At 38.8% G+C, this 26,987-nt stretch overlaps 1 protein-coding gene across 2 annotated transcripts in view; it reads left to right on the top strand.

The window, feature by feature from the left end:
- LOC134862409 (tumor necrosis factor receptor superfamily member 11B-like) overlaps positions 1–26,987 on the top strand; it is a 62,308-nt gene that overhangs the window by 23,616 nt on the left and 11,705 nt on the right. The window contains exon 1 of one of the 2 annotated variants that reach the window (XM_063880338.1): positions 21,472–21,614. The exons of the other annotated variant lie outside the window; for it this stretch is intronic. Coding sequence (XP_063736408.1) covers positions 21,567–21,614 — 48 coding nt within the window. The 5' untranslated portion in view covers positions 21,472–21,566. Of the gene's footprint in view, positions 1–21,471; positions 21,615–26,987 lie in introns of those variants that run through there. 2 annotated transcript variants of the gene reach the window in all.

Genomic DNA, 26,987 nt, shown 5'->3' with positions numbered 1-26,987 from the left:
CACACACACACACACACACACACACACACACACACACACACACACACACACACACACAGTATACTGAAACACTGTGTGAAACACATAAACAGTTGGCCTGTAGAATCGATCTGTCATATTTCATTTACTTAAAGAAATTTGCACCTTCAATAAATCTGTTTGATTTTTCTTGTCTGACATGCAAAGCTTCTTATAATATTATGGGTCTGTTTTTACACCATCTAAATCACTGAAGCCTGGGACTGCTTTGGATAATCAACATGTTGTATTTTTGTGCCTTTTTGGCAGAATTTGATTTATTCATGGGTGTGGTATGGTTTTTGCACTTTGCAAAAACTCTGTAAGGGAAAGTTATGAGCTATGTAAAAAGACCTAATTCATAAACCAGTGTGCAAGGTGGAAATCATCCATCAATTAAAACATAAAAATATATATTGTTTTTGTTTTTTAATCATAGATTACTCCTGAAATTTGTTCTCAGAAGTGTTTCCTTTGCTACGCATGGGAAATCTTATTGAACAAATCGGCAGTCGAATGTTGGCTTTAAAAAGGTTTGCTCCACTTCCATTGTTGGAAGTTGAAAGGAGAACACTATAGTGGCAGTGAGAACCACCAGCCTATTTCTATTTAGCCCTTAATGAGACATGCTGTGTGTCCATTCTGCTGTCTAATGCTTTAAGAATAACATCAATCAAACACATCATTATGACAAAACAAACCTAAATGCTTCTAAATGTGATGGGAATAAATTGTATTTATATTACAGGATTTCCTCCTTTACTATGCTTCCAGCAGCAGCTTCATAAAACCACAGATGTATAAAGTAAATAGGCCCAGATCATTATCATATCTTCATATCATCATCATCATCCTCATCATCATCATCATCATCATCATCATCATCAAGAAATCAAGCTCTCAAATATTTTTTTCACAGCTTTCTGTGAAAAATAATATCCATATTCTACTCCTGAGGATTTTCTTGGCCTATTCTCATTCACCTTTAAATAACTTTAAAGAGCTGCCATTAAATTATATTAAGGGCAGTCCTAGTACAGTATGAACTTATATTTCCTCCAAATTTCCCAAAACTCTCTAGAGAAAAACATCCATGCTACTCTTCCAATTGACCCCAACAAACTGTATCGGTAGTATGATTAGAGCTTTGACTTCAGATGTCTAATTTGGCGGCTCCTTGATGTGATGGCAAAATAAAGACGATGAGAGGAGAGAAGAAGAGCGGAGGACTCAAAGAGAAGGGAATTGGAACATTCTGTGACCACAAAATGGCCATAGATGGTTTTAATATGCCCCACTAAAAGAAGGGGAACGCCGGAAAAACAAAAGGGGGTTTCGGCAGCGCCTCTTTCACAAGTGAGCTTGCCAGCTGCTCAGGCAGGGTGCAGGGTGAGTGGGGTGTGTCTTGCACATGGAGGCTGCAAGAATGTTATTTATGGCGTACTTTCTGCTTTCCTCATATACCTATCCACTTTCTCTATAGAATTATCTTTAATGTGTTAATAAGACTTTTCACTAATAATAGCCCATGAGAAAATCAAACAAAACAGGTAGATGCAAAGAACAGCAGTCCACTGAGCCAACATGTACAACATGCAGCAGTAAATTGAGGCCTTCATATTGTACCTCGAGGAGAGTTGTTAGCTATAAGAAGGTGGCATCAATAATGTGGCAACTGCTAAATGTGACCAATTTGACACTGCTACTCAAGTCAACTAAGTACTAAGACATTTTAAAAAGAACAGGCATGACTTTGACAAGTTAACCACCGTGACAGATCACAAGGCCACATCAACTGTCTTAATATCCAAGAATACACACACAGAAACCCAGGTAAATTAAGAAAATATATCTGTCTTTCTTCAGCTATTTCAATCATATTACGCAGCCTCAGAGGAATAGAGTTAATTACTAAAACAGAAACTTGGAAAGACATTACCCAGTGGTAGGAATCAGGGACATCTAAACCACAGTTTTAGGAGGGGATCTACTGCAAGGCACACAAACACACTTACAGAAGCCTACATACATGCATAGAATCACACACGGAGATCAAACGTTCGCAGAAAACCCCAAAGAAACTCACATGGCGCTTGCATGAGTTTAACTTATGCATGTTTGTGTACATATGGGCACTGAAATGGCACTGTGTGTGTCCTGCATTTACCAGAAACTGTATTAACAAAAAGAACAAAATGATTATGATTATTACTGCCTTGGCTCAAGAGAAAGAGGGTTAAAATTGACGAAAGAGCAGCGGCGGTCAGAAGAAAACTGACACGAAACAGTTCTGGCCAGCCTTGAAAGGCTTTTACATTTTCTTAAAATTGCAAGGATTTTGATCTTTAATGACAGGAAAGACGGGCAGAATTAAATGAGACACACACACATGAAAATGCACACACCCCAGTAGCTCTCCGTATTTACTGGTAATGTCCCCACAATAAAACCGGGGGAATACTTTAATACTGTGCGTTCTTGGTGACCTCAGTTCAAATACAGCCCACGACTTACAGCACACACAAACGCCTTTGTATTTCTGCCATGTTTTCTTTAGCGCTGTCTACCAAAACATAAAGTCTGTTAACATGGGATAGGTTGTTTGCATCATTGGTGTGAACCGATGTCCTTGACATAACTTTCGTCAGAGAACAATGTCGCACACTATTGCTCAATTTTTGCATATCTTTACCTCATTCCAACTGTTGCTCTTACAGAAATCTCAGAAATCCAGATCAAAGGCCATTTTGTCATTGTTTCAGTTCTACTGAATCCGAAAGACACAAAACAGGATGGATGATTCAATATCCTCATTGTCCATTTGAACTAACATCCACACAAAGACCTAGGTTCCAGATGTTCATTGATAAGCTATGGACCCGATTTGGCCAATCCACTCACGTTGAACCACAATACTCAGCCATCTGAATGGGAGCATGACAGAGTGGCCTTCTCCCCAAACCTCACTGCTGCTTTGAACCTCTAGAAGGTTTAGAGAGACTTAGGAGTCTGCTCATAGTATGGTCACTGGTTAGCCACCAGCAACCACACTCTGCTCTCTGATGTTGCCTTCATAGGCCCAATGCAGCTGGCTGATGGTTGAGGCTTGGCTGAGCAAATCTCTTTGTAGTGTGGCAGGTTGCAAAAAGAAGGGAATGCCCCTTTCCTGGATCCCTGCTCCCCTGAAGCTAGTATCTTATCAAGAAATGGAAAAATATGCAACTTTAGACAAAGGAACACTTTTAGGTGCATGGCAGGGTTTCCGTTAGCCGTTAATTACTGCTTTTTTAGCTAGTAAAATGTATAAAAAAACATACGAGCAGCTGATGCATACCCCCCATCCCCATCAGTGTATGTGATTCAGTCTGAATTGACGCTGTTTGGCATCACCACGCTGTAACACCACCGTCTTATACAATTGTCTGGTATAAAACGACTGATGTTAGCTTAGCAGCCGAAGCTAATCTGATTACCTTGACTACTTGTTGCTATTTTATTGTGGCATAAACCGGCAGCAACAACAGCGGCATATTTTACCTGCAAAGAACCAGATCTTAATCAAGCTCTAGCCTTGGGGGGGGAAACTTGTTAACATTATAGTTGTGTTTGTAACATCTGTTATTGAAACGTGACCGGTAAGTTTGGAATTTGTCCGGTAAAGTGAATTATTTCCGAACACTTGACGGGCAAGAAAAAATCCTAGCGGAAACCCCTTGTGCACGGATGTTTCTGATGTTTCAGAAGATTGTTTTTTCAATCAAATGCTCATTACAGGTCTGTTCTGTTGTGGTTGATGGTAGACGTTATTAATCCAAACAGCCATGCTTTCATTGTCATAGGTTTCCGTTCAACTCTCTCACCACCATAATTGGGAGGTCGCTACAGAGCAGCACACATAATAAATTGCCCGATAAGTCCATATTTTCCCTATGTTGATATGGGTTTCTTTTCACCGTCCAGAGGAGGTGGAATTTAACTCCCTTAATTGACATCAGGTGTAAATGTATTCCTCTGTTACTGTAGTGTAAAAATGGGCACCTGTCCACGGTCCTGTGTTTTGTTATTCAACATTCTCCCAATCCAGATGACTTCACTTCCTGCCTCTGTGTGTTTCCCTCCAATTTTGATTTCCTGTCCCTCATCATTCCTGCACTCACCAGACTTCCTGCTGAGATGTTCCTACTTCTCCATTCATCAGTCACTATTTACACTAGCTCAGTTGTTGCTTTTTCTTTGTTGATTTGTTTGTCTTTGCTGAATGGAGTTCAGTCGTGACTGTGAACTGCCTACCTTTTGGAATCATCAGCTGTACGTTTTTGTTTGATTTATTCAAGTATTTTTTATTGAATCCGCCAGTCTTCAAATCTGCATTTTAGTCCTCATTGGTTGTCCTGTTCTCCAAACCCTGACATAGAGAAAACCTAGATTGCATATCAAACTGAGTAGAATAAATCGCAAAAAGTGGTGAATCAAGTTCACTGGGTCTGGCTGCTAATCCAAAGCTGTAAACACAACGACTGGATCTGGGAAATAAAAGAGGAACAGGGATTGGTTAACATCACAGTGTCAAATGCTCAGCCACAGAGAAAACATGATTCACACTATAAATATGTGGTGTCTCAGTCCAGTCATACACCAAGGATATCCTGCATGGTTTGTTTCATTGACTGAGTAGATGGGACACTTTTACATCAGTGAGCGTGTGTGAATCACATCACTCGGTTAGATTTCACACCCTGAAAGACCCACGCCCTAACACACACACACTGAAAGCTTTTCTAAGCTTTATTAATATGAAGTTAGTTTCAGTAGGAAGACTCACCACTCCTCACTTCATTACCTTCATTTAATTTTTTATTTAATTTTTGCCCCCAGCAGTTTTTCACAGCAGTAATGTCTTTAGAAAGCTTTGTATTACATAAATCCTTACTGAAGAGTTCACATGCTAATGCCTCCTCATAGGCTAGTGATGTAAGAGTTGTCCTACCTCAGTGAAAGCAGACTGCTGCAACTGAGTCTGCTTCATATTAGCTGTTGTTGCTGAAGTTGTGTGACTGACAACTGGTATTATTCATAAATGCAGGAATAGGTCCTTAAAAAAGGATAAGAGTTAGTATGTTAGTACTTCTGGTTCCCTTGTCTCAAAGTCAATGTATTTTTGAAAGGATTTTGGTTAAAAACCTAAGGTCTGGATTTAACACAAATTTAAGGATTTTAACATTTTGTTCTAGGACATAAGAATTTCTATATCTTCTGTGTCTTAGTGGTGGTTACTAAAAAGAGGCATAATTATAGTACTAAACACCCTACACTATTGCCCTTCTAGCTTGGAGATGGTGATGTTGAAATCATCTGCTGTACGGTTTGTTTGTGGAGTAAGATGCTAATGGTGTGATTTTGTATTTGAATAGGTACAAACTTTAGAGGTTAACTTTTTATTTTTTTATTGTTCAAGCCTCAAGTCAAACCTTTTTACTTGATATTTGCTCTGAAAGAGGCATTTAAAGTTGAAATCCAAACCAATCCCTCAGATGAAAGGCGGCTCTATAATAATGATGCATAATTTCCTCCCTACATTTCAGGCCGTAGCAATGTGAGTCAAGCTTCCCCCCGACAAAGACGGAGGTGGGTAGAGAAATGATGTGTAAGAGCATCCCCTGTCTTCATATAACTGAATGAAAAGCACCGCTGTTTGCTGGCATTAGCATCATAAACTCACATTGTATAAATTAGAAAATTGCACTTGTCCATGTTTAGGTCAAATACCAGGACACATTGTGCTAGAAGCATTCACAAACATGGAAGTAATTATGACAAACATGACAGAAACTGTGCAATAGTGTGAAAAGAACATCAGTGACTCAGACTGTGGGCATTCAAGAGGGGCTAGGTAGCTGGCTGGGCTTGACCTTGGTGTTTTCAGAGGATCAGTTTTAGGTGTGCCAACGCAGGTTATTGCATGAAGTTATGGTGGGATCAAATGCTGTTCAAGCACATTTTGTGCACTGAATCATTAAGTACAGATTTCACAAAAGCCAAATATTACTCAAACTAAACTCTCAGATGGCAGATAGGGATGTCATCCACACTGGGTTTGTGGCAGCTACTTCCCTACTTAACTCAACTTGGTAAGTTTAGCTATTAGAAATTGCCGCAAAATTAATTAGCCGATTAAACCGCTACTCTGATTTTGAGAATGATGTTGTTTACCTTGAAATGTAAAAACATGGAAGTGAAAAATAGACATTGCATTATGGTTTACTCATTCACTTTCTGTTCTTTGTTTTACTTTTAGAGTATGCATTTCAGTGATATCCATTGAGCTCAACCTAATCTTCATTGTCCAACAAACAATGAACGCTGCATTCAGAGTTATTAAAACAATATCTTAGTTTCTATCAATCCAGCTGAAAAAGAAGCAGAATCTCCTCAAAACTTTAACATTATTAGCCTTGTCACTTTAAATAAAACTCAGCAATTTACTCCTTCTCCAGACACTGAAAATATTAAACCATACCTAAACTCAATTTATCCCTCTATAAACATAGTTCTCTAAATTTAAACATTAACATTTCACATACTACTGTTGGTTAATACTGGAGAACTTTATGAATCTTGGTCGTGGAGGTTGACACTGATTGTTTAGAGAAGCGAGTCCCTCATTAATTTACCATTCAAACCCAAGTGTTCTATTCTTGGACTGACTTGAGATCTTTTAGCGATACAGTCACCATCCTGTTGGATACGCCAAACTCTGTTCAACATGCATCCACTTTTAAATCCTAGCCTCAGTTAAATTAAGCGCATTTTTACTGAGTTGGTCAAATCCTACCCTAGGACACAACAATTCAGTTGGTATCCGGTTGGGGTACAAGCTAATGCTCTGTAGTGTACAGTAGCTTTATTGGTTTGTACTTTATAACATACACAGCATCCATTATGTGATTCAGGCCACACAGCTTTGTCATCTTCTACAGTAGCATGCCCCTTGATTAATCACCTGTTACACAAGCTCAATCTAACACTGTTATTGTAAATTACGAGCTATCCTGCCAGCTAGTGCCAACACTGTGCTTTATGGGCCAATGCTAAACTGCCTATTATTATGGCTGAGGCATTTGAGGCATTGTTTTAAAGTTTACCAGCAAGCAACTACTCTCATTTGAACTGAGGGCGTGTTTGAATGGTAGTTAATTATTTACATTACAAATGTTTAGTATTTATTTGTTTGAGGTATTTCTTTACTTTTTTTGGGGGGCGGGGGGCTTTTCTTTCGGTTGTTTTGTCCTCCACTGATTTGGGATGAATCGGACAGAGAAGAATCTGCTGTCCAATTTGTATTCTGCCATTATTCATAGAAAAAAAAACCCACATGAATGATAGGGGTTTTTTTTTCAAGAAAGAAGAAAAGACAACAGAATAGCATGATTGACTTTCAGCCTGCAGTCATGGTATTTAAACCTTAACAATGACTACCACCACCGCCGCCCACCATTTGGGTGACTTGGATCAGAAGCAGATCTAACCAATCAGCAGCTATCGTCTCTGATAGTTTGCTTATACTCTAAATTGCCCCACATTTAAGTACCAGTAACCAGTAAGGATTTTACGCAAACCAATTCTGACAATATTAAACTGTAAATTAAGAGCCATTAACATAACTGACACAGTTAGTTATGAGCTGTTTATATTATAATAATAATAATAATAATAATAATAATAATAATTATTATTATTATTATTATTATTATTATTATTATTATTATTATTATTATTATTATTATTATTATTATTATTAAGTGTTACCCACATTGCAGGCCTATGTCAAGGTGATTTGTGGGAACTAAGGCTCTACATACCAGCGGTCAACCTCTGGGTGTAAAAAGTAAAGCTAAGTCAGAAGTGCCATGAACCTGCATTGTTATTATTTACCACTAGAGGGCAACTCCATTAGATGCTAAAAAGTTTGAATGTATAGAAGTCTATGAGAAAAAGGAATCGTCCAGCTCCAAAGAACCAAGTTGTTTATGGACAGAATGCCAAACTGGAAATGTGACGTCGCCAACCTATGGGTGATGTCTCAGAGACTACATCCACTTAAAGACAACTATAACTTGGACAAAGCGGTAGACTGCTGTCTAAATCAATCCTTCCAATAATCATTTTAGAGTTGGACATTTCAATCCCGGCTTAAGGTACGTGCTGCTTTGCTACCAGAAGAGAATTAATAGCTGTCTACTGTGGTTATTCCCTTCTAATTGCATTTTATATGTGATGCATTGTAGCTAATAAAGGTGATTTTAACTACAAGAATCCCTGCCAACCATTACATCAGCAGACCATGCTATTTATTCGCCCTTACACATAAGTGCTCTCCACCACTCTACCACCCATTGCTTAGTATTACCAGCAGAGATACTGGCTGGCCCACACACCAATTCATGACCAGTCTGCTCTCCTGGCTGGCCCACGCGGCCTTCCCAGCACCGAGCCACTGTGTGATTTCTCTGGGGAACATTCATTTATATTTCCTATTGCCTTTGAATGAGGAAATAAATAGTTTCAGACCAGACGGGGATCGCTAAGCTGGTTTTAGTGCAATCACCAGAGCGTTGCTGATTATGGCCTTTAAAGCTACATTTACACAGCAAAACAATTCAAGACAAGTTTTGTGACTGATGGAAGCTCACTTCGTAGTTTCTTCATCATCCTGTTTTTACATCACTTCTGGGTAACAAGGAGGAAAAAAACTAAATAGTTTATTATGAATCCATCCATAAAGTCAAAGCTCGTACAGTAAATGGATGACAAATACCAGCTTGAATTTCCATTACAAGCTCATATTACACTTACACATAATGCTATGTATTTTCACAGAGTCTTTCGTATTTTTTGTGTGGTTAAAGTGAATGACAGATAACAATGTTAAAATAACAATAATACAGAGTTTTACCGCAATCGGAATGCATTGAATAACCTCAAATTGTCCCTGGTCTTTGTAAAATGACATGATTGTTGAGAGAGGATGCTGGATCAGAGAGGCAAATTAAGGAAAATACTCAATATGGCTAATTGAAATTCGAGAAACAGCTGGTTAACGTGCGTGTAGGGCTAAAAGAAATTCTTAAAGAACATAATAATATTAATACAAATTAGAATTTATATAGCATCTTTCTAGGTACCCAAGGCCGCTTTCCATTTTGTGAGGACAGACAGAAAACAAATAAACAAACAAAAAACTAGAACAAATAAAAGAATAGAAAAATAAAGTAAATAAAATAGAAAACAGAGATGGCAGTTGTGGTAGAAGAACGGGGGAGTGAGATGAATTAGTGGTCAAAGGCTAGGGTGAAAAGGTGAGCTTTTAATGCGGATTTAAAGATGTCCAGGGAAGCAGCATTGCGGATCTCTGCAGGAAGAGTGTTCCAGAGGGTGGGGGCCGCAACACTGAACGCCCTGTCACCAACGGTTCGGAGGCGAGTCCAGGGAATAGAGAGAAAGCCAGTGTCCGAGGACCGCAGACTCCGTGAAGGGGTGTAGGAATGGAGGAAGTCTGATAGGTACTGTGGAGCGAGGCCATGGAGAGACTTGTAGGTGAGGAGGAGGGTTTAGAATGTGATCCGGGACTTGATCGGGAGCCAGTGAAAATGGATGAGGGTGGGGGTGATGTGCTGCCATGGTTTTGTGCGGGTGAGTACTCTGGCGGCAGAGTTCTGGACATGCTGGAGCCTCTCCAGGGTTTTACTCGGATTCCCGGAGAGGACCCCATTGCAGTAGTCCAATCTGGCCGTGATGAAGGCATCTATGAGCGTTTCTGCCACAGAGTCGGAGAGTGAACGCCGGAGTTTGGAGATGTTTTTTTTCGATGATAGAAAGCAGATTTAGTGACCGATTTGATGTGAACCTGGAAGGAAAGGGTTGTGTCCAGGATGACCCCCAGGTTTCGGACTTCAGGGGATGGAGAGATGGAGCAGCTGTCCATGGAGAGGAGCAGATCTCCAACCTTCCGGAGTTGTAACTTGGGCTCCACAACCATGAGCTCTGTTTTTGTGCTGTTAAGTTTGAGTAGGTTTGACGACATTCAGTTTTTTATCTCCTGTAGGCAGTTGACAAGGCATTGAGGTGGGAGTTGAGTGGATGGTTTTGTGCAGAGATAGAGTTGTGTGTCATCAGCGTATGAATGGAAGTTGAGACCATGCTGGCGGATGATTTGACCAAGTGAGAGAATATAGACGGTAAAGAGGAGGGGTCCAAGCACAGACCCTTGAACTACACCTTGGTTGACTGGGGCTGATGGTGAACTGCCGTCACTGATGGTGACAAAGTGTTGTCGGTTTGTGAGGTAGGACTCGAACCAGGCAAGAGCTGTGTCACTGAGCCCAAGGTGGTCAGATAGGCGGCTGAGGAGGATAGTGTGGGATATGGTATCAAAGGCTGCGGAGGGGTCCAGGAGGATGAGAATACTGATGAGGCTGGAATCAGATGCAATGAGGAGGTTGTTTGTAATTTTGATGAGGGCACTCTCTGTGCTGTGGTGGGCTCTGAAGCCAGACTGAAGGATTTTGCTGAGGAACGGGATTGCATTGTGAAAGTTACTACTGACGTTTTCAAAAGATAGTTGTTTTACCCACAACCATGATTTACCTATCTATTTATCTATCATGATTTGATTTATTTAGCATGAAATTAGACTTTCAATATTAATTTAACTTCTTTATGGATTTCAAGTGCAAACACGTTATAAACATTGTGTAATGAATCTGAAGACATTTTAACAACCAAGGTCACAAAGAAAAAAGAACATTTGCAACCAATTAGGGATAATCAATTCTTAAACACCCTTTGAACACATCTGATATGATTAAAAACATAAAATCTGGATAAGCTCAAGTGTCTGCGACTTAAATGTTTGAAACATAGAACATTTTCACAGATGTTTTGAATTTCGTTTTGAATTTCATTTTGAGGCGTTTCTTTTTGCCTCAGTCTTTTGACAATACAATTTTATTTATTAGTTGAAGCCACATTTTAGACATTATGTTATGTCAGTTGTATGCATTTATAGTCAATGCAGCGAAATATTTGTATTTCCTTGAATGATTTATTAATGTGCTATTTTTATTTTTGTTGTCTTGGTCATTTTAGCTGTTCTGCTTAAGCACCACTGTTATATGAGTTGTGTTCTACGTTTTGTTTTGCCTATACTTGATAATGATAAAATAATCTGGATTTTTGGAAATCAAAAATGATGCATTACCCATCAATACTGTCTGATTACATTCTGTCCGAAACAACATTTAGCATGATTTTGTACATCATGCTAGAGGCTGAATCACAGTCATTCAAATGTAAAACCAAAATAAAGACACTTCATTAATAAAAAGGTCTGTGGTTGATCAATATCACTTATTTAATTAAGAGCTGAGGTGCATGTGTGATATGTGTGACTCTACTGTTAACAAACACATTAATGACAACATTTTAGTTTCTTTATTTGCAGACAAACCACACAACCCTGATGAAATCTGAGTAAGTCATTGCATTGCTTATGGCTCTATTATTAGTGTTCAACTTTCAGATTAATGGGGAGGAGATTGGGGTAAAAGCAGTCTTGTGTGGCCCCTGTCTAATTCATTAAGGTTGGCGTGATTCACTTATTTGTTTTTACTTTCTAGGGATCTATTTGAAAACTGGTGGGGTTGACATCTGCTGTCAATGTTATCAATTAACAGCATTCAAAATAATTAAGGCAAATAACAGCAATCAGATAAACAGCTGACAAAATGACAATCCAGAATCAGAACAATATGGTATTCCCTCTTTTTCTTCATGTGGTCATGATGACGCTTCCAAGAAAGTCGAGCAGTCCTGGAGTTTGGCCGCACCATGACCGTCAGTATACCACTGCTGTGGTCAGAGAGGGAGACCTTGCTGTAAAGAAAAAGCCTCCCATAGATGGATGGGGAGCAGCCTCAACAAATTATCCTCCTGACAAACTCTGTTAAACAAATATGGTGTGGTGTGGTGAAGGCAAAGGAACACATTAATATTTATTTATTCCACAATCTCCTTTTTCTTAGTTTCAGCTTAGCGAAGAGACCTATCAGATAACTTTTCTTGTATTTCTTTTTCTCAAATGCCTTTGCTGTGTATGTATTTTTCCCTCTCTCCTACTCATTTTTGTGCCATTTTTCCAACAGCGCACTTATCAATTTTTTCAGAAGGATTCAACGTTTGCCTCTGTGTCATTTCCAGTCAGTCAGACCCTGGCTCAGATAAATATAGATTGCAACGCCCTTTTACTGGTAATGAACCCATCAGTGGATTTAGCTCACACTCATTACTGGCTGGTAATTTAACAAAATGAATGAAAGTGTCTGTCTGTTTCTTTGCATTTCTGTACATTCTTATAGTGTACTGCATTCAAATTGCAATGCAACACCATACAATTTGTTTGAGCATTAGTGTCCCTCATCAGAAAAGCAAACAAGTGTGATTGGTTGTAAATGACGGAGAGAGGTTGGTAGTCCTGTATCTGCCCCTGGGTGTAAATGGATAGAATAAGTAAAAGAAGACCGTTGCGATAATGTTTAACTCACCAACCTCATTGCTTCGATTTTGGGAAGATAACAGCTTTGCTAGAAGAAAGTCCAACAATGCAAGAAGCAAGAGCATTCAGACCATTGAACACCCTGGTTAAAAACCCTCATTGTTGTACAATTTGGAGAGAACAAAAAGTCAGTAATTATAGCTGATATAACATTCATTTCTTTTCCGTTTGTTTTTTTCTGGCCATGTGCTACTCTCATGTCATTTCTCCACTCCCACCTGCCCTGCAGTAACGTTTGTGTTCCCGCTACTATCTGTCCCCTCCCAAACCACCAGCACACCTGTTCTCACATTACCAGTAGCACATTCCTCCAAGCTCCATTCATTCCATGCCAGATTGTCTATTGTGCTTGGTTTGGCCTTAGAGACCCTGACATTTACCCTGCCTTGAGTAAACTTTAGATTATTCCCCCCTTGAAAATGTTTTCCTTCACAAAAGAAGTCTCGCTTTGTTACTGAAAGCTATACATTGTGTTATCTTTTATGGGTTTAAAGGAAGCCATAGGTTTTATAACAGCAATTATGTATGGCGTCAGACTGTTGTTTCTTGTTTACAGTCTGTAAGCTAACAAGAGTGTGGATTCATTCATTTTGACCACCTGTGACTTTATTTAGAGTCAGTTGATTTGTATTAGGTCAACAGGATTACTTGAAAGTTATTACATTTATCACAGGTTTTCATGAGGTTTATGAGGCTCAATTAATGTACTATATTACTTCTTTTTTGGAATTCCTGTTGCAATATCTGACACCTGATTTTTCCATTAAATTTCTGATGTTAGCTCAAATAAAGCCTGATTGCCTTTTCACAATATTTCTACAAGTTTACCGTACAAACCCACCCATTTGGAACATAATTGGATTTGATTACTTACATTTATGTAAGAAGTAAGTAACTTTTGGTACTCTTTAAGTGTTTTCTATTGTGGCTTCTGGCATATAGAAAACAAAAAACTATTATACTAAGTATACCTATCTCCACCCAGCCTTCCTGCCATCTGTCATAATCATAATCACAGAGATTATAGGAATATTAAGCCTCAGATTTGAGCATTGGGGCAATGTTGTACTGTAATGTTTATTTAGAGATTAGAAAGGGATGTCGAGGAATACATAAATATGGGCTCTTTTCATCCAGAGACAGAAAAGTAAAAAAAGAAAAATGTGGGTCAACAGTTGAAACATTTGTATGAATATTTTTGAGACAAAATGTTGGCTGGTCCACAAACACTATTACATCCACACAATTACCCTCTCTGGTAACTGTCTGTATTTCACTTAACCCACTGACTGCATGCACAGCACGCGCGCCCACCCACACACTCCCCGACACACACTTGCATGCAGACAGTCAGGCAGCGGAGCTACAGTAGGTTCCCAGTGCTGGGAAAGCCTAGTGGCCTGCATGCCAGTGGCATCCTGGTGAGAGAGCAGGAAAACATGCTGCTGTTTCAGAGGCTGCTGGCCTGTTTGTCATCTTTTCCAAGGTAACAAGAGACTGCAGGAGATTAACCCAGTGGAAAATACTCACAGAGATAATGATGGAAAAAGTCAACACAGAGAAAATGTACGACTCAAGTGGAAACCCCGTTGACAAGACATGATTATGTCATTTTTGAATAAGCATACTTCAAATTGATTTTTAAAGTAATGGGGTTATAGTAGGGCTGAGATAACAAAAAGAAAGCACAGCCAAAATGTCTAGATTTTACATGAGGTACTTAATTTGATTAGAAATTGAAACCTTGTCATATACTGTAACTGCAACCTTGATGCCAAAAGTCTATTGCTTCTCTACCCAGAATACACAAATGCAAACAAACACAGAAATACACACACACACACACACACACACACCCGGTCACCTATAGCATCATAACAAAATAGTATTATGATTTTGGCTTTAATGTACTAATCTTCTTTCCACTTACTATAAAAAAGTTTTAAAGAACTTTGAAAAGTTTAATATAGCTCAGTTAGTGCTAAACATCCTGTACTTGTTTGTTTTTTTTGCCATGGGGAATATCTGGTTTGGCTTTGAGGGTGTCAAATATTCCTATTAAAACTGACATTTTCCAGATCATATGCCAGATTAGAGATCTGCAGCCAATATCCACTTCCTCTTTGGTATGTGTTTTACTCTGGTTTTTTTATTGAGGCTGAACTGAGGTTGCCAGGGGTGACGCCTTATAGTGTACACTGTTAGTACAGTAGTTGCACAGTGAGGCCATCTTTACTTAGGGACCGTGCCACTGTAGATTGTGGGCTGTGAGCAAGAACTTTTTTGCCATGCGCTCGTTTGGACAGTAAACATAAGGCACAAACACACATTCAGCGCTCTTTCATGAAAATAATTAGACAAACAGGGATTCGGGCGGCGACTTTCCCATGACCACCACTTTTCCCTTGCTGGCTGTACAGTAATTAGAGCTGAAAATACGTCCTTGTCATTTAACGTTGAATGGTGATATTTTATTAGCATTTTAAATTATCAAACAGATTCCCAACTATGTCTTCATTCATTCTTTAAAGAGATACAATGTATTCCTCTATCTTCAGAGAAATGTGAATACAGTGCACCTGACTTTGTTGACCTTATAAATACCTCTGCATTTAACTTGAATATTAACTCCTATTGGTGCATAGTTTACGGTCTAGTTCTCAGCCACGTTGATAATGGCCTTGAGATTTAATATCACATTTCCTCTTTCAAAACAATACATGTGTTGTTTCAGCAACATTCAATTCTCCTTTAATTACTCAATCTCTTTCTCTCTGTGTATCTGTCTTATTCCTGATACCTGATTCTGAAATATGCTTTTGGCACTCAACTTGTTTAATATATTACACCGCTATAAAACCCTTATTAGCTTGTCAACCAGTAGAAGGAATGTGAAATATACATTCATTCATTAATATCTTATTACATTACAGAGCATGCCAGGAAATATCAAGGTCAAGTGGAAACGGGAGAATTGAAGTCCATTCATTTGAATATACGGTACGCATAAAGCATTTAGTGGGAAGCCACTGCTGTTATGAAAATAACAGTAAACAGTTGTAAACAGTTATAGTTGTCTCCTTGTTTTTTTCTCTATTGTGTGGGCGTTTTACTGGTAGCAGTTATACTGTATACTGTAAGTGTGCTGCTGAATGACATAAATAGTCACTCTTTTGGTTCACAATGATATAAGTTGTTGTTTTTTTTCAAATCAAGCTATGCTCACTGTTTTATCAACATACATATTTGTTAATTTATCATTTTCAAATTCAACGTTATGTTGACAGTATCTAAATAAATGGTGTTTACATAGATTAGTAACTAAAAGCTTACAGCCATGCTAGCTACTCTGTGAGGCTTAACATCTTCAAGCAAGTAGTACTGTACAACCTTACATAGCTTAAGTTATCTGAATGTTTGACCCTTTGACAGAGTAAGGTAGGAATTCATTAATAAGGTGACACATGTAAGTGGCAAGTTTGATCGCAGTTCATCCAATAGTTGTTGAAGTATTTTAGTCTACAGCAAAGCGGTGGACCCCCTTTCGCTACAGGTGGGTGTATGTATGTGTATATATACAGTATATACTGTATATATATACATATACTGTATATATATATATATATATATATAGGTGGATACCCATATGTTAAAATACATCACTAAGGAAATGGAGGGATGTTTTAAAAAATGTCTCTCCCTTGCAACCTATGTGCTCTAAATGACACCTATCCATCAGGCAGACTCTTGAATATGATCCTGTTTGAATGCGTCACTTTCAACACCACGCGATTCATAAGCCCAGAAGTGTTTCCCCTAAATCTTTTTTGAGAAACCTCACTAGAGAAAACAACGTGACCACATCAGCTGCTGTGGAAGTCCAGGGATCCCTCTGCTGTTATTTCTTCTCAAGGTCATATGTGACTCATTGCTTTGACTGGCAAAACTTCCAACGCTGGGCACAAGGTCTGCTGAAGCCTTCATCCTTTTTCAGGCCTTCCTTTCTGCTTCTCTCTGCTACTGATGTCCTTTTACTCTCCTCACATTCTCTCAATGTGTATCTCATAGGCCCTCTTCAGATACCCCGCATTCTCACTCCCGTCTTCTCCTCCTAATTACAATCTACCTCCCCTCATCATGCGGCTATATTTCCTCTAGGTTTCATTGTCACACGTTGATAATTTCAGTATCCTGTTGAGGCTTTTTCATCAGTAAGTAAAATAAAGACTTGTCCATTGTGATTTCCATCTGAGGGGCCCAAGCAGTGAGAGATATAAAATATCCTGAAACAAGAACTTTGAGGTGGACCGCAGAAAGGCGGAGAGGAGAATATGAGAAGGTCAAGAACCCTAACAAGGCAATATGCTTCTTCTGTGTCTTTACAATAACACAGATTAAAGTGGTGTGCCCTGGGTTTCTTGAAAACCTTGGGCATTAAGGTCACCTTAGCCCACTGACTTATAAAAGAATTGAACTAACTTTAAATAAAAAAGAAAAAGCATAAATATATAGTCAGATGACGTCTGCTCCATGTCTAAACACCACTGTTTTATATTTGCCATCGAATGAACTTCCTCTTTCGGATATGCAACCACAACTTTCCCATGTTGGCCAAGTATATTTGAAGATTTCTTTTACTGTGCAGTGTGTATAATTATATGTTTCATATTTTTTTAACAACTTCTTGGGGCAGTTATGCATTTATTCAAAAATAAATTACCTTAACCATGTAAATTTCATGGACATCATCTAATCTAGATGGGGCACCCAAAATACATTTTATCTGCATGGGGCTATTTATGTGTTTTGTGCCACAGCCACACTGCCAAATCTGGCCAGGAGGAATAAAGTGTGTGGGGGGTGTGTGGGGGGTGGGGTGTCTTATTTGATTTATTGCTAATATCATTCAAGCTAATGGCAATTTAAAACAAGTTAAGAAAATGTTAATTATGAAGCCCACAACTGACATTTCTCTTTGAGTGCTCTAAAATATGTGTAACTTATGACACCCTCTATCCTCAAATGTTCCAGGATGGACAGACAGAGAGTATACATAATCTTTTAGCCATAAATATTATCCCTCAAGTATTTTGAACAGCACAGAAATGTGAAATGGAAGAAAAAATATTTTTAAAATGTTCCGGGGTAGCAGTTACAGTGACCATTAACTGGCCTGTAAAAGTTTATACCACAGGCATGTAGAATATGCACAGTTCAATGAGGACCCTCATAGCCTTTACCACATCATCTCTTGGAGATACGGTTAAACAAAAGTTGGGGTTATTATCTTTTACTTTAGAGTTGCTGCCTTAATACAATCACCATAATGAAGTGCTTTGTATAATTTGTGATAACTGGTTATATCTGCTGTTAATTTCAGGTTCTTTGTTGGCCTGTCAACAGAATCATTGGATCCTCTTTTTCTTATCTTCTATCTCTTTCTTTCTCTGAAGTTGACCTACAAATATGATTGATTTGCATTCACGAGTAAACCTCATGTAGATTGGTTAAAGGTCACTGTGTCCTTTACATGTTACCATTGACACAACAACAGTTACGAGTTCCCTTTTTATTCATTTGTTTATGAAATCTGTTATGGAAATGAGCGGGAGGTTATGTCTATGTTAACCAGGCTACTTCACACGCTACTATGCAACCAGATAAATATACACGTATGTACACAGGAGTTACCATGGATCTCAACAATATTAGGCTATGGTGTGGGATCAAGTATCTGCCTGTAGTATCAAAAAAAAGCAGCACAATGAAATAATCTCACCATCTTTGCAGTTGCATTTAAATCCCCTTTGGATCCACCTTTACCACTTTTCTCCTTGATATACAAATGAAGCGTTATTGTCCCTATACACGGGTCATTCGATTTATTATTCATGCTCCAGGAACATAATGAAAAAGAAATACACTACACACCGGCTACAGTTGAGGAGGCACCGCTTAGCCTCAAATAAATCAAAATATCGTATTATTGTTGTTGACAGGCCTAAAACAGCCCCCTTAATGGGCATATGGTGAGTCAGTACATCGTTGTGCTACAGACCAAACCGCCAGCTAAGACGTCAGGCTCGTTGTGAGTGTGTGTTTGAGAGTATAGATCTCCAGCTTCCGCTCCACTATTTTTGCGGTGTATCTTGACCTCAACACTGAAAGATATGTGTATTTTTTTGCCTTTGTATGTGTATACAGTATGTGTGTGGGTCCTCCTGTGGTGAGCTGTGACCTCACCACTAAGACCTCTCTCACATGCCTAGGAGACTGGTAGGTGGGTGAGTGTGTATTTTCTCTGATACATTTGAGAACTTGTGCTTCTACGTCAGCTGGCTGTGACATTTGGTATGGGGGTGGAGAGCGAGCAGCTAGTAAAAGACAATGTTGTTTTTAGGACCTCTGACATCAGAGGTCTTGTATCAGCATCATATGTTAAGATCAGTGTGGGAGTGCCCTTTTGGGTTTACTACGTGAGTTGTCCAGTACCCATTATGTATTTTAACCTCAATGTGGGAGTTTGCTCTTTGTTTGAAACCTTGTATTTGACTGCTGTGATCCATAAAGGTTTTTAGAACACTTTATTTGAGATATTAAAAAGACAACATAAGAGGAAGAAAAACCTACATTTTAAGTTTTAAACTGGAACTATCACTGGTGAATGTCACTGGATTGACTTGTTAGTTGATGTTTAATTTTGTGAGAACAAATGTATGTTTAATGGATAAAATGTTTGGAAAAGGAGGACATCTCCACCTTTTATAGAGACGTTCTAAAGACTATTTGAAGGTTCATACTTGGTTTTAATGTTTGGGTTAGAGGTTAGGGTTAGGGCTTTGGGGAGCTTGGGTCAGGCACTTATTTGTGATGGTTAAGGTTAGGGGCTGGGGAATGCATCACATCAATGAATATCTCACAAGTATAGAAGTAAAGGGTTATGATGAATGATCTTTTGTTTGAAAGGTTTTTCATGGAGGATGCACTAGCTTTGGAAGACTGATATCTGTGAGAAAATAAAGATCTACTTCCTAGCTTTTTCCGGAGCTTTCAACTACGGTACATCTAATGGTGATCAACAGATGGAGTTAGCTATGGGTTTCTTTATTGTGGACCCAAGGAACACGCCACTTGTAATTGAGTAGTTTTTCTTAGACAGTGAAATTGGGAGAGATTGTAAACCTAGTAAGTGGACCTTGAGTTAAGTTTTATTTTAAAGAAAAATCTGTATTTATAAATTCACTGAATGCAGTTTAATCTGTTTTTCACACAGTTTATTTAACCATATACATATTCAGTTACATACAAATGTCACGATACAGCTTAGCAGTTAATTATGCTCTAAAAGGTTGATGGTTTAATCAATGGGATTGCAGGAACATTTTCATCACTGTAAAGCCGTGGCTACACTGGACGCGCAACTGAAGCGCTGCGCAGATTTGCTAAAATAGACCAGTCTTCTATTTATATTTTTTTGCGCGGGGTGTGCGCGCGACCCTTTTTAGAGAAATGGGTCATAACATATGTCTGTATGTTTTTTTTATTTTATTCAACTACCGGTAGGCCTATACAGGAAATGAATAAATGTTTCCTTTCGCCGGAGACTCTGATAGACAAGTTGCCATGGAGATATCTTTTTGTCGTCAAAATTCATTAGCCAAATTATTCAGCCTACAGATAAGATAACGACAGACGATCGATGGATGAAACACAAACTCGGTGTTGCAGTTTCACTTTTGTCGTGCTGGATCCAAAAACTGAAGAGAACGAAAGTCTTGTTTTGCCTGTACATTGCGCCGTACGTGCGCTGTGTGTGCGCTGCCGGTGTAGCCAGTAAAATGTTACATTCCGTAGAACGTGCGCTCAACGTGCGCTGCGCTTCAGTTGCGCGTCCAGTGTAGCCACGGCGTAAGTGTGATCAGGACATTCCTCCCAAATAAAAACCATGGCTCTCTGTGAAACTTACATCAATAAGTAAAGGCGTAATTGTCAGAGGAAATTGATATGGGATAGGTAAGAATGAAACATAATATAGTATATTTGTAAAATACTGCAAAATTCCTTTTCATCTTTGATTCTTAGCCTATGCCTCAAATGTCTTCTTCTCAGCATGTACACAGTGAAGTCCGGTCTCACTGAGACAACATTTCCAAGTTCTACCAGCTTGTTGAAATGTTCGAATAAGCATAACCTGCCTTACTAAATGATTTTGACTGGTCCAAATAAACCCCTCATCATATGTACATGCTGACAAACTTTGCAAATGTGGGTGTGTTACAGACTGCTTGTCAAACACATAACAAACCACTTCATCATGCTTTGTAATTTGTATTATAGGCACATCGAAATAGTTGTAGTGGACATAACAAAACTGTCACACTGATGCATTATAAGGCTTTCTCTTTCTCTAAAAAAAGACAAACTCATATTCTCACTAAAGAAGCACGTTTGTATGTCATATAGTCCCATGTAGTCCCATCCCTGGAAATAAGTGACTTTTTTGCTACTTACAGTAGCCTATTCCTCTACAATTTGCAACAATTAGTCAACGTTTTTGATGGGATATTTGTATTGCTTTTTTCTAAATCAGAAATCAATCCCTATCTTTTGATTGTCCATTGGATGTTTCTTTTTTAGACTGCTTTGTTTCCTTTTTAGTCGCTTACGACTTTCTGTCCTTTCTTTACGTAATCACAACGCAACACATGAGGATGCAACAATTTATTTTTAGGATTTAGGGGAGAGACAGAGAGAGGTTTGTGCACTGAATAACGAGGTGGGTGGGCACTCTCTCTCTCTCTGTCTCTCTCGCTCTCTGTCTCTCTCTCTCCTGTCGCCTTCTCTCTCTTTCTCTCTCCCTCGCTCTCCAGCCTACTGTATAAGTACAGATCTGTGATGGAGACCCCATCATACCGCAGTTCACTTTTACACAGTGGAGATGAGCGCTCGGATAGCGAAATCCAACCCGGCCATGAAACTGATAGTGGTGAGTAAACACAAGTTATGGTCCGCTGGAGAACAGCTGCACTTCTTCCTGATGTAATTCTATTTTTTAAATTATTGTTTTGCGGCACGTGGATTGTTATTGCGCAATACGCGGTTTCAGATGTGTAATAAAGTGGGAATGGGCACTCGAAAGGAAAGGAAAATATTCGCGTGCCCAACTATGCGTCTGTATAGGCAGTGTGATGTTGTTAATTTGTCACAGGTTAAATATTCGGTTTCTGTGTCCCTGAAATTATGTCTTATTTTCTGGCTTTGACATTTGTTGTAAATGGATCATAATAGGTCTTGTTTGACAGAATCATTGCTTTTGAGTGTGGACGCGATACCACGTGAGAGTTCATAGTTCATTTTCAGATGCGTTTTCTTATATTCAACAGAATCTACTTGTGGTAATATTTAAAATGGCATATTTGTGCGACGCATTTTAATGCCCGTGGAAAAAAAGTGTTAAGTATATTTGCATGACATCTTTATTTGGTAAATGGATTTCTGTCTGAGGGAACTACACCTAAACAAGCAGGTTTATGATGTACAGGCTATGGATCAGGAACACCTGACTGACAATATAATGCAGCCCCATATAGCAGCTCTGCAATATAAGTGTATAGGTAATATTTAGTATGTTGGGACTGCGTTGAGATGTTGTTTCTAGTTTTTCAGTGTCTTCTCATGCTGTTTTTTGTAATGTATTATAACATTCTGTAAGCCATTTATTATATAATTCAACCTGATTTAGGTTTATACACATTCCAACAAAGTATTGAACGTTTGTCACTTAGGACTGTATGATGATGAGATCTTGAGTGAAAATAAATAATTCATTAAAGAAAAAATAGACTTTGAGGTTGTTTCCTTTTGATGATTTATTGAACTAATATTTCGCCCCCCTTTTTATTCCCAAAATAAACACCCACAAAGTAGACATACAATATCCACCAATGGCTGGAAGTTTACTTTAGGTCCCATTTCATCGCTTAGTCTATTGCACATTTGAAATGAATGAAATTCAACAGCCAATATAGAGGTATAGCATGTTTCCAGCAGGTGCTGCTTACTGTGACGTTGACATTACAATAATTTGTTCTAGTACCCTTCTCATGGGATGTATGCCTGCAGGGTGGGAGTCATTATTTCCCTTGGTGTGTTTTGCATGCAGTGCTGTGTTGGGGCCATTGTAAGTTTTGCATATGTGCATGAGTAGATGTTTATCTGGGCAGAAAGAGATCACTGTAGCTACAAAACACTGCACCCACTATCCTCTATCTTCTACTGTGTGTGTGTGTGTGTGTGTGTGTGTGTGTGTGTGTGTGTGTGTGTGTGTGTGTGTGTGTGTGTGTGTGTGTGTGTGTGTGTGTGTGTGTGTGTGTGTGTGTGTGTGTGTGTGTGTGTGTGTGTGTGTGTGTGTGTGTGTGTGTGTGTGTGTGTGTGTGTGTGTGTGTGTGTGTGTGTGTGTGTGTGTGTGCGAGGGATCCTGTGTGTGTGAATGAGGGATCCTATGTTGTGTCTTGTAAGGTCAGTCAGTAATTTGGTTTGTAAGATGTGTCGCTTATTTGTGTGTGAAGTACAGTAGGTGACATACAGTACAATGTTTGCACATGTATTTTCTGCAATCATTGAAAGTGATACCATCCACACCAAGTGTCGTGTCCTCCGCACTGCTCTCTTTACTCCACAATTTACGTGAAATAGGCAAATATTTGTGCATAATTTCTGACATAGTGTTCATCCATCATTCAGTTAGACTGTTAGTCAGTCATTTGGCCAGCCATGCAAGCATTGATTTAGCCAACTCATGAGTCAGATTAGAAAATTACTCATTCTTACTGTCAGCATCCAGCCAATAAATCTATCTCAACCCCTCCGAATGCCCTGCACCTTTCTTCTACTTAACAAACAGCCAGCCTAATTTCATCTGTAAACAATTTAAGGGACACTCTGCAATTTTGTGTTACAAACATGGTTTTGGCCTAGAGGTCCGTCAGTAAATGCACCTGTGTGCTTTTCCTGTTGACCTGCATACTTCTGACTCATGTGGTTTGCGTTCTGTCTGCTGAAAACACATACTTAGTGTTTGCTCGTGATGATGTCAATGGAACAGACTTTGGATGGAAATTGGACAATGCTATGTTGTCAGTCTTTTTTGTTTTTGTGCAAGACACAAGTTTCAAAATTCAGACAGTGCAGGAGAAGTGAGGTTCAACCAGCCAGCCAATCAGCCAGCCAGCTAACCTGCAGGAAAACGTTCCATCCAGCCTCTAATCCCATTATCTCCCTCGATCATTATCTTTCATCTGTGCTCTTTTTATCTTCAGGCCTCCTTTCTTCCACGCTCAGTTTAGGCCGTTGGCATTAGCTGCACGAACTTCCCTAAATGTAGCCACAGGTTCACACGCAGACAAGAGAAGCTTAAGAGGTCACTCGGCCAAACAGACGCAACTTCTTTCTAGACAAACACTGAAGAAAGGGTGAGGAAGTAGGGGGATAGGGGGAGGGAGACATACAGAGGGTGTGTGAAGGTACAGGATCAACATGTTTTAAACAAACAAGCACAAACGTTTATTCAGAAAGCAACGATTACCTCTGGAGTTGCTCATGCCTTACTTCCTCTTTTCTATCAACAGTAGTATTGATAGCAGGTGTGTGTGTGTGTGGGGGGGGTGTGGGTGTATTCTTGTTATGAACTCATTAATCTTGTGTGACTGACTGAACAATTGTCTGAGACAAAGAGAGCAAAAACGGAATAGGCAAAAGTGATACTGCTGTTATTGTTTCAATCTCATGGTGGTCCCTATCTTGCTCACAACTGTATGCATGGATGATATCAAAAACAGCTTGGCTGATCTGTTGGAAATATCTGTAGTGAAAGAAGGTTACAAACCAAATGTGTTTTTCTCAGGAGGATGCAACAATCTCGTTAAATCTTAAGCAATTCATCAGCTCATGTTTTTCTTAATGTAAATCTTAATTTTGTAACATAACTACTAAATATAACATCTAGAAGAGTAAAGCAACGTTTTCCCATTTATATGTAGTGGAGTAGAAGTATTATGGAGCAGAATATATACTGAAGTACTTAAGTAAATGTGTTGTAAATGCATTTGTTTCAAATTAGTGATACATCTGAATTTTGGTCAGATTAAAGACAAACAAAAAATTGTTCTGCCTTCACCCCTGAACAGTCTGGCTGCAAATAGTCACTATTTAAATGTAATTAATTTGCAGAATATTTAGTTGATTAATCAATCATTAGTTTGTTAAAATATATGTTTTTTCTTTTTATAGATTGTTTTCTAAAGCCAGCTAAAATGACATTAGAAAATCTGGAAATTGTTTATTTGAATTTTCTCATCGATGAATTGAGGAATTGTTTTTTTACTGTTATCAACATGACATGAACCATATAAGTGAAAATATCAAATAGCAAAATGACTAAGTTTAATCCATTGACCATACAATATCGAATTCTTTACAATATTGTAATTTAATATCTATAATTTAAATCTGAATAATTGGGATGCTATACTGAGAGAGCAACTTGTATAAGTCTTCACAAAATTCACAGTACTCAACACACACACACACACACACACACACACACACACACACACACACACACACACACACACACACACACACACACACACACACACACACACACACACACACACACACACACACATACAAACACACACTTCTAAGAGCTGGAATCCCCCTCAGACCACCTGCGTTCTACAGTTAACTGAAGCCATGTGCCTGGTGGATAAGCTGGTGTAGTGTGGTTTGGTCCCTTTGTGCCATTGCTTTTCTCCTCATGCCATGAATTTAAACTGACCTCGGGCTACCCAAACTCTGATTCTACTCTCTCTCTCTGCATTTCAGTGTGCACTACTTTCATTGCAACTCTAAAACTCTTAGACTGAACCCAGTCTGTTGGAAGTTGGCCAAAATACTGAAGCTAACTTATACTGGGATCATATGAAAACTGCATGTTACGGTGTTACATTTCTGTCTGCCTACAGATGCTCTTTTTTTATGTTTTATTGGTTTACCTTTTTTGCCTTTATTGAAGAGGAGACAAACAACTAACTATTCTTTATTTACATTTGTGTCATATCAAAACAAACCAGAATGTGTGTCCCTCATATAACATATACATGTCTCTTCTGGGAAATTCCCCTTATGAAAAATATTTTATCTGGTCAATAACCCATTACTTACCCAACATCTGTGGATGCATATCACTTCAAGCTCACATGGAAAGCATGTGTATTCATTTCAAAAAAGTATTCCTGTCAGGTGTCTGAACTCTTCAGTCCGCTGCAGCCCATCTGTCAGGCAGCGCTCAAAGTGCAATTCAGCCTGCTTCCCCAAAGCACTTTCTCATCATTATACTTGTCTATGGATATTATTTTGACAAGACAGAGTTTATAGAAAAACATAGTCTCCCATAAACCTTTTCTAGCAAAAAGTCATTTTCAGAAATGATGTCATTAATTGTAAGACATGTGTGCCAACAAAGTGAAAGATAAACGCACTGTGACTAAGTCTGTTAAACATCCTCTCAACACCAATAACATCACCCTGGATTTTTACCCGCGTCTCTGTGATGCTGCCGGTTTTAAAAAAAGATCCGGGATGGTCTTATGTATCACCACACTTCACAGGCCGGGCTTTTCTTTGATTCATTCTAAGAGATAACATCTGTTAAGAACTACATGTTCTCTGTTAATAACTTAAAGAGATTATCTTTGCTCTGCATAAACCCAAGGTTTTCTCTCAGCTCACTTCAAAAGGTATTTACTGGCATATTTGTCATACAAAAATGTATTAGATGAAGCTGTTTTTATTTTAACCCTTTTATATCCAGAGGAAAGCCACTCCATGAAGAGCTCTCATCAATTACAATTATTTACATAGCAGCTGCACTGCCTTGGTCAAGGGAAGCTTGTTAAGGATACATTATTAATACCTTCATACCTTCATCCATCCTTTACCAACAGCTGTTTTTGCTCCAAGTAGGATATGCCTCACTCTGAGGATGCTAACAGTATAATTATGGCTGTCAGTAGTCACTAGCTGCTGTGTAATTTGGGTTTCCAGCGGTTGTGCGTGATGTTGTCAGATGGCAGCTTCTAAGGAGACAAGAAGGGTAAAAAGTTCAATATTTCTTTTTAACTGCTGATAGACTAATTCACGCTCACCACAGGACGTCTTACCAATAAGTTATTTCTTACAAATTTGACAGTTTTTCACATCTTCAGTAGCATAAAGCTACTGTACTGGCTGCTTTGGAAAAGTGTGGTTCTGCCTACAGTGTGTCATAAGTTCCAAACTAAAACATTGTATATATGTT

Source organism: Eleginops maclovinus, chromosome 3 (assembly GCF_036324505.1).
Source record: "Eleginops maclovinus isolate JMC-PN-2008 ecotype Puerto Natales chromosome 3, JC_Emac_rtc_rv5, whole genome shotgun sequence".
NCBI lineage: Eukaryota > Metazoa > Chordata > Actinopteri > Perciformes > Eleginopidae > Eleginops > Eleginops maclovinus.
Note: the sequence above shows the minus strand (reverse complement) of the source record. Positions and strands in the feature narration are given on the sequence as shown.